Source organism: Monopterus albus, unplaced genomic scaffold, assembly GCF_001952655.1.
Source record: "Monopterus albus unplaced genomic scaffold, M_albus_1.0 scaffold10.1, whole genome shotgun sequence".
NCBI lineage: Eukaryota > Metazoa > Chordata > Actinopteri > Synbranchiformes > Synbranchidae > Monopterus > Monopterus albus.
The window spans coordinates 450555-469598 of NW_018127890.1; the positions used below are offsets into that span (position 1 = coordinate 450555).

General features: G+C 43.9%; 2 protein-coding genes across 6 annotated transcripts in view; one reads left to right on the forward strand and one right to left on the reverse strand.

The window, feature by feature from the left end:
* On the reverse strand, positions 1-8795 carry abcb10 (ATP-binding cassette, sub-family B (MDR/TAP), member 10). 3 transcript variants are annotated; one of them, XM_020589860.1, is made up of 15 exons: positions 8399-8794; positions 7847-8313; positions 6546-6752; positions 6195-6397; positions 5195-5329; positions 4791-4937; positions 3753-3888; positions 3563-3658; positions 2537-2746; positions 2301-2380; positions 1970-2150; positions 1103-1146; positions 874-908; positions 662-720; positions 1-572 (listed from the first exon to the last, which is right to left on the reverse strand). In XM_020589860.1, the coding sequence occupies exons 2-15, from the start codon at positions 8277-8279 to the stop codon at positions 379-381; spliced, it is 2160 nt and encodes a 719-aa protein (XP_020445516.1). In that variant the 5' UTR covers positions 8280-8313; positions 8399-8794; the 3' UTR covers positions 1-378. The 3 variants fall into 3 exon arrangements, with proteins under 3 accessions (XP_020445516.1, XP_020445515.1, XP_020445517.1); XM_020589859.1 differs by having other exon boundaries at positions 7847-8794; XM_020589861.1 differs by lacking the exon at positions 1-572 and having other exon boundaries at positions 717-763; positions 7847-8795.
* urb2 (URB2 ribosome biogenesis homolog) overlaps positions 8050-19044 on the forward strand; it is a 20164-nt gene continuing 9169 nt past the window's right edge. Inside the window, exons 1-8 of one of the 3 annotated variants that reach the window (XM_020589858.1) lie at positions 8050-8124; positions 10937-11092; positions 11521-11697; positions 11901-13048; positions 13192-13330; positions 13413-15897; positions 16285-16445; positions 16618-16728. In XM_020589858.1, coding sequence (XP_020445514.1) covers positions 10967-11092; positions 11521-11697; positions 11901-13048; positions 13192-13330; positions 13413-15897; positions 16285-16445; positions 16618-16728 — 4347 coding nt within the window. In that variant the 5' untranslated portion in view covers positions 8050-8124; positions 10937-10966. The other 2 variants (XM_020589856.1, XM_020589857.1) reach the window with 2 other exon arrangements.

Consider the following 19044-nt stretch of genomic DNA (forward strand, 5'->3'; position numbering starts at 1 on the left):
AGCCTTGTGATAGACTGGGGACCTGTCCAGGGTGGACTCCGCCTCTCGCCCAGTGACAGCTGGGATTGGCCCATGTTTCAGTTCTTAATTCTTCAGTGTGTTTTCTCTGTTTATTTTAAAACAGCTCTTCATGTGGTGCTGTGTAGTTGTTACAGTAGTAAGACACACTGGCTTTCTCATGTCCTCATCTGTAGTCCTCCTATAGAAATGTCTGTTTAGCATCCATCAACTCTCTCGATGCTTATCTCTCCGCTCCTCTGTCTCTTAACATAGAAGGCATTTCAGCCTTTTCTGGAGCAAAGCCAGTTTTGCCCTGCCACTAACCTCGCCTCCAGTGTCCCCCTCTTCCTCATCCCCTCATCTATGCTCCCAGTCTTCTCAGCGCAGGGCTTGTTTCTGTTCCTCCTGTAGAAAGGCCTGTTTCTCCATCAGTTTCCTGAACAGGCCCTGCCTGTTGCCCAGCAGCTCGGTGTGCTGCCCACACTCAGCTACATGACATTGGTCCAGCACGGCCACGGCATTTGCATTCTGGATGGTGGACAGACGGTGAGCAATGATCAGGACGGTCCTTCCTGTTGATTGAGGCGAGAAGGGCAGGAAAGAATGAGATCATACTGCATCTTAAGTGGTTACCATATGAAAAACAAAGACAGAGATGTACCTTCCATCAGACGCTCCAGGGCCTCCTGGACCAGGAACTCGTTCTCAGCGTCCAGTGCACTGAGAAAAGATAGTTGTTTAGGATTTTCTTCCCAGTGGAAAACTGTAGATTTTAAACAGATTTATACTGCCGTACTGCTGTGCAGGTGTAAGTAAAGTCAAAAAGGACTGATTCTACTGCAAATCTTTATAATCCAATCACACCCCTCTCACCTGGTAGCCTCGTCTAAAAGGAGGATTTTAGGATTCTGTGCAGAAGAAACACAGTGTTATACATACATAACAAGGCTCCACTGTTGTTAGATACACAAAGTAACGGACTCAGAATTAAAGTGAGCTCCCTTTCTGGAACTAAAAAGTCAGTTTCCCCTCATTTCACCTCAAACAAACTCCGGCTTTTTTCTTAACCTGCTTTTTGGAATAGCAGCACTGTGGTACTTACCTTGAGCAGAGCTCTGGCGATGGCTATCCTCTGCTTCTGACCACCTGAGAAACAAACACACAAGCTGCATTCATTATGATTACTTGCTCACTGTGAAGGCCTCATCCCCGGCCTTCCTCATGTGAGGGCCTAAGCCGCCACCAGCAGTGGAATTACTTAGGTAATGTTCTTTTGTTTTCTTTGTAGGCAGATTTTAGGCATTTGATTTGATATTGGGTTTAGACATACACAATCAATGAAGCAGGCACATTTGGTTAATTTTGTATTGCTATTGTGGGCAAACGTTCTTTTTGAGTTACCATTGCCCGGTCCATGGATGGGGGTGGTCCAGACAAAAGATTGGACTGAGGCAGCAGCAGGTTTAAGTACCCTGGACTGTACCAAGTGCCCAATATAGAAAAGGGGGGAGTTTGGGAGAAATATATCGTTTATAGTTTATGTTAAAACTTTTATTTTTCAAGTTATGTTTTTTTTTTTTTTTTACATCTAAATAAAAATATTTAGCAGTTAGTGGACTGTCCCTTCAGTGTTTACTGGTAGAATATTTAGTTAGTGTCTTTGTCCATTCCTTGTGTGCGTTACTGGTTTGGCCAGCCAGTATATAATGTTCCCCATTTGTGTCATTTGGTTTTTGTTTGAGGTGCTGTGCAGTTCAGTTTGTTGTATTTGGAGTTTCCTTATCTTTTCTTGACCTTTTTTTAAGGCCCAGTTTGTTTGATGTTAATGTCGTTTGTATTTTTTCCTTATTTTTGTGTAAATAAAAACCTCATCTTTTTTGAAATTTAAATTCTGTGTCCTCTGCCTTACTATTAAAGTAAACAAAGAACTAACCACCAGGGAAGTGGATGTTGTCATCATTTTCCTCACCTGACAGCAGCACTCCTTTCTCCCCCACCACCGTGTCAAAGCCCTTAGGAAAAGCCTGGATAAAATCATGGGCATTGGCCACTCTGGCGGCCTTGTAGATGTCCTCTGTGGTCACAGTGTCTGGGTCTGCTGCACCGTATGCTATATTATCTCTTACAGAGCATGAAAACAGCACAGGCTCCTGGGAGAGAACAAGAGAGGGACAGTGTGAGAAAGACAGAGATCATCCCCACTTAATAACATTTGACCACTTACAGTAAGAGGATATGAGCTTTGTGTGTTGTGTGTCTGTGCCACAGGAACACTGACAGGTCAAACATTAATTTATTACCTGGCTGACAGTTCCAATGTGACTCCTGAGCCAATAGGGATTTAGATCCCTGATGTCATGGCCATCTAATGTGATGACACCTGGAGAGGAAAGGTTTAACAAATAAATAAGATTCTTTATAGCGCGTGTATGTATGTACGTACGTATATATATATATATTTATAAAATTATGTCCTTTTCTGTGACTAAACAGCTGCTAATCAATCTGTGTCAGGTATCAGACAAGACCAGCTCACCAGCATCAGGGTCGTACAGCCTGAGCAGTAGTGATACCAGGGTTGATTTTCCAGATCCGCTGGGTCCCACCACAGCCATGATGGTGCCAGCCGGGACCAGCAGACTGAGGTTCTGGAAAATAGGAGCCTCTTTACGGGTTGGGTAGGCAAAAGAGACATCACAGAACTCCAGCCGGCCCTTCATCTGATGTGAGGGAAGCACCAGGCCTTCTGTGGAGGAGCAGAGGGAGAGGGACACAAGATCAACTTGCTGTATTGGTAAGAATATTTAAGAGTCAGATTAGAAGAAATAAAATAAGTGAACAAAAAAAAAAATAAAGTACAACTCAGTACTCAACAATTTAAATTTCTACTTCAGTCCTTTTGGGTGTAGTTGCAGTACAATGCACAGTGCATAGAACCTGCACCAAATGACACGGTATTTCAGTTAACTTTTAGGAGGTAAAAATAAGTCAACTTTACTGTTGCAAAGACAAAACCTTGCTTTTTTAAAAGCAAACAAGGACTCTTTGAAAATGTCTTGTATGTCACTTTTGGCTTTTTCCCGTTAGGGGTCGCCACAGCGAATCGCCACACTGACGATTTGCATGTTGACATTTGACATGCATTTTACGCTGGATGCCCTTCCTGGAACCCAGGCCGCAGTGGTGAGAGCACTGAATACTAGCCATTAGTCTATCAGAAACCTTGAAAATGTCTTATATAGTGGAAATAAAACTTTTGACAGTGAATCGACATCACACAGAGACAAGGTTAACATTATAAATGTATATTCACCATCACACACTTTTCTGTTTGCAAACAGTGATACAAGAAAAAAAAAAAGTACAATTCTACAAAAATTCTATTCAAAATAATGTTTTCTGGACAGAAGATAATGAGCTCTTGCCCAGTGTCAGCTGGGATTGACTCCAGCCTTCTGTGACTGTTCAGGATAAGTGGGATAGATAATGGATGGCTGGATAATGATGAGTTTACAGGACAAACATGGGGCAGTGATATCAGCGTGCATGTGTGTGTACCGACCATTGAGGGGAAACTCAGGCTTTCTGTCCATCAACTCCCACAGTCTGGCTCCTGCTCCAAAACCCTTCATTAGCTCAGAGTAGAATGAACTCAGACCTACGTGTCACACAGCAAAATGCCACGCTGTTAGCAATTAAACAGACAGTGCACACAGATGTAGACGGTACAGATTAGGAGAGTCATGTGTTACCTGCGATGCTGATGCCCACCCAGAAGGTGTACATGAGGAATGCTGAGAGCTCTCCCACTGTCATGTGCTGGCTGGCCATCAGGAGGCCGCCTTTGTAGAGCACTGACAGGATCATGATGTTACCGCTGAGACCAGTCTGAAACACACACACACACACACACACACACACACACTAATTTGATTAGTACAACCCCTGGCATCACTGACTCCCTAACACAAATTACAGCCTGGACATCTGCTGGATAAGCTAATTGTCGCTCTCTGGAAATCTGTTACATACTACAGCTCAGTGAGCTTGGACACAGGCAAATCGAATATTATTCACTTGAAATCATTTGAATGAGAGAAGCAGACCAGGGCAGGAGATGTAGGGAGGATTACATGCATTCACACATCAATACCTGTCAATATAGCAGTGACTGCAGGCAGAGAGGACAATGTTTTCAATGCTGACCAAGTAAGAAATCCTCTGTGTATTTTTCCATCTATGCTTTTCTGCAAGTTTATTATCCTCCTAATTAAATTCAACAGCTCCCTGTAAATGTGATCTTGTCATGGTTTTTATTGATGCTGCATCAGAGGGATGTTTATTAAGTTTTATGGTCATGTTGAAAGCTGGTGCTGATGAACTGCACTGCATCATACTGAAAGGTGTTTCTCATATTGTCTAAAAATCGCTGACATACAGAAAACAGAGTGGGAATTTGATTTCATCCAGCCTTAGGAACGACTTGACACATGAAGAATGAACAGAGGTACCCAAATGATATGAACTGAATAAGAAGAGAAAAACCCATGTCAGAGCTGAATTTGTTTTCACACTTAATGTAGACCTGTTCAAAGACGTTCAAGTACAAAAGTGGTTTATGCATCTCCGCCCTGGTATGGAGGCTTGGATAATACATTTTATGGTGAAACATCCCAGTATTGAGGTGGCACCTTGAAATACAGAAGCAAAAAGCAGAAACTAGTGCGTAACACCTCATTTCTACACTTTGGATTTGGTTTGCATCACTGACACAACACACAGACATTTACCACTCCGAAGAAACCAGCTCGTAGTACAGCTTCCTTCTTGGCCAGACTGAGGACCTGGTCTGTCCTCTGTGTGTACGCGTTGACCTCAGACAGCTCTTTACCAAAAGCCCTGACCGTCCGCATGTTGCTGATCCGCTCTTCTGCCAACTAAACACACACACAGTTTTATAAGTACTTTTTCTGCTGGAAATTGAATTATCTACTTAGCAAATGTATTTACCACAGACAGTGCAGCACTTCTTACATGCACAAAACTACAGGATAGACAGGAACTATATGAACCACTAATATGAACTGCTGTTTACCACATAGTCAATATATATATATCTATATCTCAACTGCGCTTATCCCACAGTACCTGCTGACCACTCAGTGCTCGACCTGTGGGTTTCTGGGCACCCTACCTGTGTGGCTTGTGCAAGTGCATCCTGTGTGCGTTTGGAGAGGGAGCGAAGGTATCTGCCGTAGATTACGGCAAGAGCGGCCACAGGAGGAACAATCAGCAACACAAAGCTGGCCAGACTGGGGGAGACATAGAACTGGAAGAGAATTTAGAAAAGAAAAAAAAAAAAAAACAGTTAATGGAAACAAAAAGGCAGAAAATAAAGAAACTAAGGGAGAGGGCAGAGGGGAACAGATGAGGTTCACACCAAGTGGCTCTAAATCAGTAATTACTTCCACTAATTTCCTTGAAGGTTTTGCCTCCTTGTAAGGAAAACAAATTGTCATGAGCATGACTTAGAATTTTTTTATTTTTTTTTCTTGTCTGGGAAAATATAGTCATGAAAAGCAGCACTAGAAAGAGATGCCATCAGTTAATGAACCTGCTGGTCAACAAATAATCCATGAATGCTAAAACATGAAGAAAGGTAGAGATAAAATGATGAAGTATAATCAGTTGGGTGTAATTTAGATGAATAACTCAGCAAGGAAGTATCACTTCAACAGCCCGCTGTCAAAACTGTCAACTCCCCCCCCCCCCCCACCACCACCCTTACATACTCTGCGATACTTGGCAGAATGTGGTCAGGGTATGGATGTCTTTAAATGGACCCAACCCATTTCCTTGTTGCAAACCTGTTTTACAACAATCCTGTAGTGTACAAACAATAATGTGAATGCTTGATGTCCTGAACCAAATCTTCCAGACAAGACCAACCAATGAGCAGAGGGAACATTCCTAACCTGTACTGATGAATTTTGGTTCACGTGAATTTTTCTGTGTGGGAAATAAACTGAACCGAGGGCAAAAATGACCAAGTTTACAAACTGGTCTACTGATTTGGACAAACTGCAGCGCTCTCAGTTTGCAATAACTTTGTTAAAGATGTTTCATTTTAAGACATAAATGGCGTCTGCTGACTCCTCATTGATACCTGTCTTGTTAAACCACAGCACACTCACCATCATACTGACACCAGCAGCTGCCTGGGCAACAGCTCTCAGCCCGTCTGATAGATTGTCTGTAACTGAGCGGCCCACCACAGCTGTGTCAGCAGAGAGACGGTTGATAAGCTCACCGGTCCTGTTCCTGTCAAAAAACGCTACCTCCTGTCTGAGGATGGAGGAGAAGACGGAGGCACGGAGATTACGAACTATCTGTTGGCCTGAAGAGAGAGGCCATTTGTGAGGAACAAAGAAATAAGAGACCATTAAGCATCCAAAAATTCATCAAAACTTCATAATGCAGTGCTTTTTAAAAAAATAAATGTTCAGAATATGGATCTGTGCCTGTGTTTCCTCAGCATTAATCACCTGAGATCTGCATGAGGTAGACTCTGGCAGCATTGGCCGCCCCACCACACAGAAACACCCCCGTCAGCATGATGCACAGTGATGTCAGGGAACTTGTCATTGTCTCCATGTCTGTTCCAGTGGAGTAAATAGTGTCAATCACTTTACCCAGGAGGAACGGAGCTGACATGGTTACCGCACTGGAGACAGTTAGGAAGCCTACAGCAGCTGGAGTTCATGAAGGCACAGACAGAAGACAGATAAGAACCAGAATCAAGGCAAATGATGCACTTAAGTAAATGTCTGTAGAAAGCAAACCCCAGGGCTACAAGTTACTGTAGGCTACAAAAGGAAGACTATGCAAGGGTTGTCTAGAAAGCCCTGGTAGTACCTGAGCTTGATTTTTTTTTTAACCTGAAAAGTATGATAACAGAGCTCTAAAATGGATACCAGAAGGAGTTAAGCATAGCCTAAGCAGGTTACAATGGAACTCACAAGGAAAGGAAGCTTGAAAACACTGCAGTGTCTACATATAGGTAAGTGACAGTCACTAGCTCAGAGTTCAGACTTGTAGAATCAATGCCAAGGTGCACTGAAGCTGTTCTGGTGGCACGTAGTGACCCGACACCTTGCTAATACACTTTATGTTGGGGTTTACTTTCATTTGTCACCACTCTGCATGTTCAGTGAAGTGACCCATGACTGATGAAAAAGACTAAGAATAAATATGGCATCTCACAGGAGATGATCTGTGGTTTTGAAACTGGAGGCTTTCTAAATATAGGAGACAACTGTTGTTGTACAGTAATATAGACACCCACCAGAACAAGCAGAAATAAAATGTGTTTGCTTTTGTAGACTAAATCAAAGCCCATCCACCTTTGTGGTAATAGGAAATTATGCTGGAGAAAGGTAGTTGTGTACATACAGTATCCCCTCCTGAGATACAAGATACTGCAAGTTTAGTGAAGGAGAAAGTAGAAAGCATCTGCACAATGAATTAAAGCTCTGAAAACTCTATTTAACTAACAATTGGCAACATTTTACCAGGATTGTCTTCAGACAAAAATACTGCCTTTTCAGGTTTTGGGAGCTATAACTCTCCCTTTAATAAGAAAACATCACAATAAAAGTGGCATTTGCCAATAATATAAATACTTTTTAAAAGTTTGATCTGTTTTTTTCTGCCAGGAAAAACCTAAATACTAGTCAAAAACTTGAGGATGGATAGATCTTTTGTTAAAGTGATGCAAAGATACAGGGGAATGTAAGGACTCCCCAATGTCTTGCTATGCCCTTGCCCTCACAGACACATGGTTTACCTGCCAGTCTCCATCTCTCCGGGTAAGCAAGTCGCAAAATCCTTTTAACATCCTCCGGGGGGACCGTGGCCGGTGTTTGGCCTCTTTCCGTGTCCGTCTGGGTCTTCAGGGATCCGGAAGGCGCAGGTGTAGTGTCGGCTGAAGAGTTGGTAAAGGCAACAGGCGTGTGCGTGAAAGTCCGTGCTCGACCTATCCAGCTGGGAGTGTGTGAACCGAGCGTGCAGGGACCTGTCGGCGCGCTGCAGGGCAGGGCCGAGCCGAGTGAGGAGAGAAGGAAGGTAGGGCGGACTGAGGACTTGACCCAGGTTGACTGCTCTCTCCTCCGGAGGGCAGCTGAGAGGGGCAGTCGGCGATCCATCCTGGGTTGTGTTAGCTTGAGTTTAGATAAATGCACTCCGGGGGCGCACCTTGACATGCAAATTAAAAACTGCATCGTCCCGAGTTGTTACCGTCTGACTAGATAGTAGCTAAATTTGAAAAAAAAAGGTAACATTAAAAGAAATCAGTGTTTCTTGTGAACAGGTCAGTTCCCCAGCCAATAGGTCAACATACCGTCTCCATAGTCGTTCACATGTGAAGCTCGTTGGCTCCTCATTGTCGAGTTTTGACCGTTGCTGACCGTTTTATCTTCGCCTGACAGCCGCCAATTTATCTTATCACTGAGCAGCCATAAGCACCCCGCCTGGCTGTCACTATCATCTGTCGCTGAATAACAGGCACACACGCACAAACACAAGCTACCAAAGCCACCATGAGAAATAAATGAATATTCTTGCAAAGAGATTAAAAGGTTAAAAAGCTGAAAGGTGACCCTAGTCCGGTTCGCTATGTACACACAACTCCTGCTCGACTTCAATGGCTGATATTTAAGGAAACTTTCCCAGGCGTAACCAAGCAAACCCAGATCGCTTATACCCAACAACTGTTTGTGGTGGAAAGTAAGTACATTTACTCAGTTACTGTACTTAAGTGCAGTTTTGAGGTATTTGTTCTTCAGTATTTTAATTTTATCCTACTTCATACTCGACTTAACTACATTTTACAGACAAATATTTTAGCTGATTTTTACTCCACTGTCTTTATTAGATAACTTTATTTACTAACTAGGCTACCTTTCAGAAACAGATTAATAAAGCAAATACAGTAAAATCATAAGACTTTATTGACTGACAAGGCACAAGCTCAGGGGCCCAAGGGGTCAGAGGGCCCCTGGAGCTCATCTGCAAAACATCTCAAAAAGACCTAAACATGGCCAAAATGAGACACAAAACATCCATTACCCATTATGAGACCACAGCCCCCTGGACACAGGCATGTAAGAAGCCTCCACCCTCCCCCTACATACAATGCAACAGCCCTAGACTAAAGGGGACTCAAAATGCTCAAATAACTATAAACAACACTGTGGTGTTTTAGTCATTTTGTGTCTATTTGCAATTGTTTTGTGTGTCACTCTTTGTGGTTCTAGTTGATTGAGGCTGTTTGTAGTTATTTTCTGGTCATTTTTAATCTCTTATTGGTCATTCTGCCACTTTTTAATAGTCATTTATGTGTCTTTGCAGTATTTTTTTGACTCCACGTGGTTGCTATTCATCTCTTTGTGGTCATTTTGTGTGTCTTTGTAGTATTTATGTGTGTCCTTATATCTGTTTTGAGTCTATGTGATCATTTTGCATATCTTTGCAATCACTCTGCCTCTATTGGTTTTTGTTTTGTGTGTCTTTGTAGTAGTTATGTGTCTCTGCTGTTGTTTTGTGCCCTTTTCAAGTAATTTGTTTAATTTTCCACCAAGCAATGATAACTGTCACTTCCAACAGAGGCTCTGGCTCTGGCCCTATGCCCATTAGACCAGTTCATCCATCTATAAATGTATAATTACATTTGCACACAAATGACAACAGGCAAACATTGTTTGTATTTAGTTCATACAAAGTGTTGCCTAGAATATAATGACATAAAGTAGGCTATTACATACATTATCTTCTCACCACTGGCGTTTATTTATGTTTTTGGTTAAATATATAATAATCGGAGAGACCTTCTTTAAATACAATAGACTGTGTTGAGAGAAGGCAAAAGGCAACTACTTAGTTGAAAGTGGGGCCAACTGTTGACCGATGATTTAGATCGACAGTTGATTACTTCGGCCTGACCGGCATGTGAAAGTTGAGAGTTCATTCAAATCTGAAAACAGGAGACACGTGCACGCTGAAAAGTAGTAAGTTTAGTAAATTAAGTTCATACGGGCGGATATAACTATGATTAAGCAAGTAGAGTAGAAGCTCAGTGACAGTTTTCTTGGGTGCAGGCCAGTGGCAGCGCAAATATTAACTCAAAATTAATGCTAGCAAGAACATGCTAGCAAGCTAGTTGTCATTAGCTTTAAAGCATGAATGTTAAAGTTGTATGTTTTAGTCTTTTTTGATTTTAGGGTCCAGGTTAGAATTGGGATTAGGTTAGGTAAAGGTTGTGGTCAGGCATTTAGTTTTGAATAAAATAGGATAGCTGTATTTGTCATTGGACATTGCACATCGACATTTAAAATGCAGTCCTTCTGTGCGTAAATTATAAAACAGATGCAGTAGTTTTAAAAACCTAAAAGACTGTATAAGTAAATATAAATACTGATCTGAGGGTTGGGGGAAGGGGATAGGGAATGCATAATGTCAGAGAGCGTACTCACAAAGATAGAAGTAAAAGTGTGCGTGTGGAGCTTGTTAAGTGGATTTTTAACTGTCCTGGGTGGGTTGGTGTTTGTTCAGGCATCATAATGTAACGCGCCACCATCAGTTAGTTCCCGTTGTTGTTGTCAGTTTAATAGGTATACCAAGGAAATAAGAAAGTTAGACAATTGCGATTGCACTGGTTTCCAGTTAAATATAGCATTGGATTTAAGGCCTTACTTACTGTCTACATGTCTCTCAAAGTTCTGGGCCCAAATATATAAGGGCTATGTTTGCCAAGTACAAACCTGGCGATTCAGAGCTGCAGCGACTGGTCAGGTAGTGGTGCTCAGTGTTCAAACTAAATGTTTTCTGCTCACTGCTGGAACTCTGGCCCTGACTTCTCTTCTTCTTTCTGTCTCCCCAGGTTTGTGCAACAATAGCATCAGCTGCAGCAATGGCTGCTATCTACTCAGGTATCCATCTGAAACTGAAGAGCCCTCAGACTCCATGGGTGGACAAACTGAAGCTGGCACGTTTTGCATGGGTCTCCTCTCAATGCCTGCTGCCCAACAAGGAACAGGTGACAGCTGATGTTGTATTACAAGGTGCTTGTATCTTCACTGATACAACACTGAATGTTAAAGATATATTTTGCCCATTTTACCATGGGTGCACAATAGTTAATGCAGTGTGATAAGTGGTTGTCCTAGTTCTTCTGAGGTGAAGAAGTTTCTTTTTACAGAATGTGTCATCTGTGAAGACGGTGTTTACACTGTGCTGAAGAAGTGACCTAATTTACCCTGAAGGATTTCTAAAGTGCTGTCCTTTTCAGTTGTTTATAGTTGTTATAGTTACATTCATTCTGCCATTCATTTACATTTATGGAAAATGATTCTTGGTGTCAGTTCTGAGATAAGTGATTAAGCATTGTCTATTTAAATTGCTTTAGGAGCAACATATTAATGTCATTTATTTGTACATCTGCTGTTTGACCCTTTGCTGCTCTAGGTGCTGTTAGACTGGTGTACCCACGCTCTGACGGGCTGGTACAGTCAGAAGGTGGAGTTTTCTCATAATGTTTTGGAAGGCCTGTGGTGTTATATTGATGAGCTTCTTCACAGCCGGAAGCTCCACTCACTTCTCAAGCAGGGCAGGAGCATCAGCCTGAGGCTCAGCTTGGCACAGGTGAAAAAAAAAAACCACCAGGACAAGACTAGAAAAAACAGGGGTGGTGTTTAAATGTCACAACAGTGATTTTATGTGTTGTGGTTTCTGTCCACCAGATGATCACATACAGTATTTAGCTATTGTGTATTCATATATTAGAAAGGGGGTGCATTGACTGTGTAAAGTTTTTACTGACACCTTGTTTCTTTGTTTGCCTGTAGCTGCTGCTTGACTGTCTCCAGGAGTGTGCAGGTGGTGGCTTGAAGTCGCCGGTGTGTGTGTCTACCATACTGAGCGTGTGTCAGGGGGTTCTCTCGTCTCCTGTGCTCTCATCTGTCTTCACCACCAAATATGAACTCATGGTTGATCTGCTTACCAAGCTCTGCTCACTGGCCTGTCGTGAGCTTCAGCAGCCAGTGCTCGAAGACCCTCTCATTACTGAGTCTGTCACGTGTCAAGATGAGGTGACAGTTGAGTGTCTTCAACTCGAACCTGCTGCCAGTGTGGACACCTTGGACACTCTCTCAGATCATTCGGAGTTAGATACTGATAAAACCTCTACTGAGCTAAAGAAAAACCATCATTCATCAAATTTGTTTGAGGTGTTGCTTCAGGTGTTGTCATGTTATTTGTCAGTTCAGCGACAACAAGGCAACCCTAACAGAGTCTTCACCATGGTAACCAACCACCTGATCCAGCCGCTAGTACTGCTTAGACACCTGCTGACCTCTGGGGAGTTTGCACAGCCTCACACACATCTCTGTCTCCGTCAGCAACTGTGCAGAGACATCCGTGTCAAGATAGACTCCATCCTTCAGTTAGCTCTCTTTCCACCTGAGCACCTGACCTCCTACAAGGAGGAGCTCCTTTCATCCAAAGAGGATTCTGGGAAACGTGGTCCTGGAGGGACAAAAGGCCCCTTGAAACCAGTCGCTGCCGTACTTTCCAAACTGAGTGCTGAGGGCTATTGTGAGCTGCCTCTACACTACTCTGTGAAGTCGCACACATTGTCTCTCTTGTTCAAACTTTTTCTGGAAAGCAATGGAAAGGGAAGAGGAGAAAGTGAGGAAGAGCAGAGGATGCTGCGTTTTTATTTTCTCGTCAGATTGGTCCTGGCTTTGGATCTGGGTCTTGATGGACACTCACTTTCACCTGTCAAAGTAGAGCAGCCTGCGTCTGTGTCTCCCCCACCCTCCCTCTGTTCCCCACAGAGCTGGAGCCTGGCCCTGCTGGCTGTGGAGTCCCTGCTGAGCCAGGCTCTGACAGCTGACATTTATAATGTGGCAGCGGACAGGATACGACACAGAGAGGTCCAGCTGAACTTTTACAGAGCACTGGGACAAATGCTTTTCAACCAGGCCCAGCCAAGGTAACAAACCACTCCTCTTGATATGTTTTTATTGTATAGTAAAGTAAATTTTTTACATTCAGAACAGTTGAAGATGGGTTTTTCATGTAAACGGTATTTTGATCATACCATGTAAATAGATTTATATGATTTATATCTTTCAGCATCCCAGCATGGTATCGCTGTTTGAAAGTGCTGTTGAGCCTCAACCATCTGATTCTTGAACCAGACCTGGACCAGCTGTTATCCTTAGCCTGGGTTAATTCTGATTGCATGGAAGCACGAGTGCAACGAGCCAGACAGGTCTTGATTTCATCAGTCAATCCTAAATTTTCTTTTGTACAGCTCAAGTTTTTGACTGACAGAACATGTTTTATCCCAACAGCGCTTGTTGTGCAGTCTCCTCCAGACATACACTAAACTCCGTCAGCTCCCCCGCCTCTTCTCTGAGCTCCTGTCTGTGATCTGTCAGCCAGCTTTGGACGAACTCCGACCTCCTCTGTTGTCTGAGGGGGTCTCCGCCTCCCTCAGGACTTGTCTCCTGGACACACCTCCATCCCAGGGCTTAGAGATCTGCTCATTAGTGTTGGAAAGCATGAGGAGATATATTCTTCCTGACCTGGTAAAGGAAGAAAGAGAGGAAATGGAGATTGATGGAGGAGAAGATAATAAAGGAGAAAAAGGGGGAATTAAGGTGGACCAGGAGAGAGGAGATGCATCTCTGAAGCTCTTCTCTCACAGCCAGCTTCTTCATGCAGTTTTATTCAATATAAAGACTCTAGATAATGCATCTCCTCTTCCTCTAGTCAGGCAGAGTCAAGGCCTGATGAAGCAGATGCAGCAATTAGTCACGGAGCTGTTACAGCTGTTGTCAAGACAAAAGGAGGCTGTAAAAACAAATACAAGTCCAGTTCAAAAGATCCCAAAGAAGGGCAAAAAGACACTGGACCGCAGAGAGTCCGAGAAGCCGTCAGAGTCTAAAATGGGACTGTTGTGGGAACAGAAGACCCAGGAGGTTGCTCTTCTTCTCAGGTACACCTGGGTGGAAGTAGACATGTGTTTTGACATCAACTGTAGTAAATACACATCTCTGGATTCAGCCCAGATGGCAGCAACAAGTGAGAGTGAGGACCAAGCTCCTCCTAATGCTCCAGTACTAACCAACATAGAGAGTCTTGTATCTGGTGACATTTTTCCAGCACGTCTCCATCCCTCCCCATCCTGCAGCCCCATGAGCTGGTTGCTGCTCAAACTCCTCACTCTACAACAGATGAAGAAAGTTTTGTTAGGTAGCACCTTGCTCAGTGAATCTAGCACTGCAGAGCGACTAAACAGAGCAGTGCAGTTCATTTTAGCAAAGTCAGAGCTTGATGTGGGTCTGGACGGAGAGCAGGTGTGGGACGGGCAGATAGACAATGTGAATAACAGCTCATACTTTGTAGCACATTGGTATCTTGTCGCATCCAATTTGCCTTTGATTGCTCCCTACCTGAGCAGAAATGACATGGGCTGGATAGGAACTGTTCTCGTCAGTTCACTCCTCAGCCGACAGACAGATAAAGGGAAGGGCCAGCTGCCCAGCTGTCTGACTGTCTCCCTCATATCTTCACAGCTTTTCCAAAGTCCAGTTCTTGCTGAGTTGCCTTCACTTTTCTCTGCCACAGTTTGTTCCCTCACACAACGGATTAATGGTGTTCTTGTGGCAGCACATGCACCCAAGGTTTGTTCCATGCTCCTGAGGTTTCAGAAGGAAGGGCCTGAAGCTGGTCAGCCTCTACTCACACTGGAGGGAAAAGAGACCATAGTTGAGGATATACTGGCATCCTCCAAGACTGGAGAGGTGTTTGTGGTGCTAACTGACACACAGACCAAGGAGCTAGTGAATTTACTCGAAATCTTAAGAAACCTAAACCCCGATGCGATGAGTGCAGAGGATCTCTCTTCCATTTTCTTCCTCCTCTTCTTCATGCTCACATCCACCTCCAGTCAGTCAGACCGGGTGGTTGTGGATCATCCCGACTCAGGAGATGATGTTGTATTCCTGGTGAAGCTGCTCAGGATTCTGACTGGTCTCCTGGAGGGCCAAAACTTCCCAAGTGTTTTGAAGCTCATTCACGGTGGCGCTCTGCTGCAGGCTGCTGTGTCTTCTCTCCTCTGGCATAGCAACAGTGGAAGATTTCAAGCCATGCACAACCACAATTGGTTGGATTTAATCAAAGCAGTGCAGGACTTCATCAGGAATTCACTCCAGCTGATTATAATTAGGAACAGCAGTGTTCGACTCAACCTGAACCAGTTTGGCTCCTTTCTTGCCAATAAGGAAATAGAAAGCAGATCTGGAAGTAAACCAGATGCAGGAGTGTCCATTTTGTCTGTTCACCTTGTGCTGGCATCGTTGACTTCTTTCTCGCAGGCGATGATATCTAATCTGGGAAGGAGTAAACCTATGAATCAAACCTTGACCCAGATGCTCACAAGAATGACTGCTTCACTGGGACCAGCTGTTGAGTCTGTCCTAAAGTCCCAGACTCTCAATGAGGCAGTCATCCAGCCAGCCATCTTTGGTCAAGATTTTGTGGTAGAAGTTGTTACTGTCCTGCTGCACAGTGAACTGTCTTCACTGTCAGTGGAGGCTGAGACCACGCTCACCTTGAGCCACATGACCCTCTATCAGGGCGTCTGCCAGCAGATCCTCCGAGAAATAAGCTCTGCTGCGAGGCCTGTGGACTTCCTGGTGTCCTCTCTCCATTTCCTTTCTGTTTTCTACAAAGCAGTGGAGAGGACAAGAGCGGAGAGAGAGACTGAGCCAGGAGGGGAGCTACATGAGCTGTACATGCAGATACTGCAAAGTGTGCACAGACTGCTGACAGGTACATGGAAACATATTAAGAACAAACACAGTAATCACTCGAGCAGTCAGTCAGTGTTGTCTTTTCAATAATTACCTTGGCAGTTACATGCTGGCATAAGTTTACATCTGATTGTTTTAAATTTATTATGTGCCAGCTGTTTTGGATTAACGGTTAAGAGGATTTTGGTTTCTCAAACAAACTAAAGTGTCATCACACAGTGCTTATTGTTAGTATTGACCTAACAATTTGGCATCAGGTCAGCTTTATATGTATGCATAATGACGTTATATTTATTGCTGAATTTTAGTGTGTCCACTTGCTTTATGTTGATTTGACTCGGTGGCAGTTTGTATTTAAGTTACTCATCATTATAGTGAATGTAACACACTCAAACTTTGCCTTCAGCTCCTTGGCTGTCTCCCAGTGATGTTGGTGAGTTGGAGTCAGCTGTGCAGGAGCTGCTACGCCACCTGGTGGAGAAAAGTACTACTGGTCAGTTCAACTTGTTGCTGCTGATGATCAGAGAAGGACTGGACACAGTCAAGCTGAGGGCTGGAAACTACAGGGTGAGGCCCAGATTTGTACACTTTCCTTAAAGAACTCAGAAGCTGTTTAGGTTTTTTTTTTCTCCAGATGCTATTGCAGTATTTTACATTCTGCTTGGCTTTCTCACAATAAGTCATTTGTGGTGATAATGAATACCTGTTAACAAACAGCCTCTTCTGTTTTGATCTCTAGGAGGTGGTGTCTGCAGTAACCATCACCAAGCTGCTGTCCTGTTGTCAGTTACCCGAGCCCTGTTCTAAAGCTCTGTGGCTCATTGCACCACAGATTATATCTGCTATGGTGGTGAGGAAAACGACTCACTTACACACAAACACAGTCATATGCAGCAAACACAAGAAGGAGCAACCACAAACACATTTGCACCCATTAATGCACATGCACTTGAAGACATGTGATTTGTGTTGTTCAGATTATACTTATCATACTTTATAGGTACCATTGTAAATGTCCAAATTCACACTTCAGGGCTGTCTTTCACAGGGCAGATACATAGAGACACACCACCACCATTCACGCTGACATTTAGTCGCCCGTTAACCTGCACTGCACTGCTGTTTGGAGCTGCCTTCTAAGCTAAAAGAATTCAAATTGTAGTTAATGCAGATGTTTGATGTTAGTTTGTTCAAATACACTTTCACAAAGAAAGTCTATACCACTAATTAACACATTTTGTTTAAAAATAATTTATTATATACAGACAAGGTAACCAATGAAAGGAAACACCAACATAAAGTGCCTCAGTGAGATGCTAGGCCACCACGTGCCAGCAGAGCAGCTTCAGTGCACTTGGCTCTCCAAGTCTCTGAACTCTACTGGAAGGATGAACACCATTCTTCCAAAAGATATCCTTTCATGTGGCTTGATGTGGTGGAGACACCGTGCCATAGGTCTTGAACTGGTTTGAGTTATGGTGATTGTGAAAGTCACGTATGATTCAAATCATTTTCATACTCTTCAAACTATTCAGTGACCCCTTGTGCTTTGTGGATAGAGGCACTGCTGTCCTGAAAGAGACCACTCACATGTTCAGGATTTTCCTTTAATCTGTCACCTGTCTGTTTCTGGTCGTGTTTGAGGACCCAGGGCTCAGTCAGAGCTGAGTAAAGTCCTCCTTACTTCCACTAAAATGGCTGTCATTTCAATTTGGTAATCCTGTGACTGAGACATTTTTTCATGTGTAGAGAGAAGGAACATCAGAGAGAAGAAATGCTTGCACTTCACAGTTTAGGGAAATGGGCCATGAGTATTTTACAGCATGTTCATCTCCAGGAATCAGAAATAATCGTGCTGGAAGTACAGTACATGTGACAGCCTCCTTGAGTGACTCAGCAGCCAGATGACAATTACAGTCTGCTGGTTTCTGCTGGAATGAATGGTCAGTGTCTTTTCCACTGAGGCCGATTTGGTCAGTGTGTTTTCCATCAGGCCTGCTGGGTGGAGCAGACAGCACAGCAGTCTGCTTAACCATACTGCACGTACGCACACACACACACACACACACACACACACACACACACACACACACAGTACAGCAGTATGCTAACCATGCTGTTCTGTCCGCTGTTACACACACTGTCCGTATGTCATCTGTCTCCTGTGATGTTGATGTAGTTCTTCCACATTCTTACTGTTAGAGATGACTCTTTTAATAGTAAATCACCCAAATTTAATGCCTGTAAAATATTCATTCATTCATTTTCTACCGTTTAGTCCCTTGCAGGGTCACGGGGTGGCCAGAGCCAATCCCGGCCGGCAATCGGGCGAAGGCGGGGTACACCCTGGACAGGTCGCCAATCCATTGCAGGGCTAACACATAGACGAACAACCACACACACGCACGCACATGCACTCCTATGGGCAATTTAGAGACACCAGTCAACCTAAGCTGCATGTCTTTGGACTGTGGGAGGAAGCCGGAGTACCCGGAGAGAACCCACGCAAGCACGAGGAGAACATGCAAACTCCACACAGAAAGGTCCCAGGTGGCGCCCGAACCCGGAACCTTCTCGCTGTGAGGCAACGGCGCTAACCACTGCGCCACTGTGCTGCCCTGCCTGTAAAATGATTTTTTTTTTTTTTAAGCAGTAGAAGTTTCATAAAGGTTCTTGGCAAAGTGTTACCAGCAATTTTGCCTGGTCAGAAATAAAGTGGTCATATTGGCAGGAAGGGCACAGCCAAGGTGACATTAGTGCTACAGCACAACACAATGTTTTCTCTGAGTCACTGCTTTGTTCTCGCTAAGGGCTGTGACACACCAAGCAGACGGTTGACCGTCAGCCACCTTTGGGACGTCGGTTTGGCATGTGAATCTGTGTCGGCCTTCGTCGGTGAGAGACCACTCTGACTGACTGTTCAGCTTAGCAAATCAATGTATGAGAAGAGAACGGTTCAGGAAGGCCCCTTCAGCCTGTCGCTGTAGTATCCATGATGTCACCCATTTAGTGCAATCTGCTGGTAGGGGATGTTATTTCACTCATACAGGTACAGGATGTACATGCTAGTTGGCCACTGGTCTGTGCTGTGTGTTCGAGTGCCGCTTTTATAACCCGGCAGGCCCAGACAAAGGCGACGAGAGGTGATACAACAGTCGGACTTCGT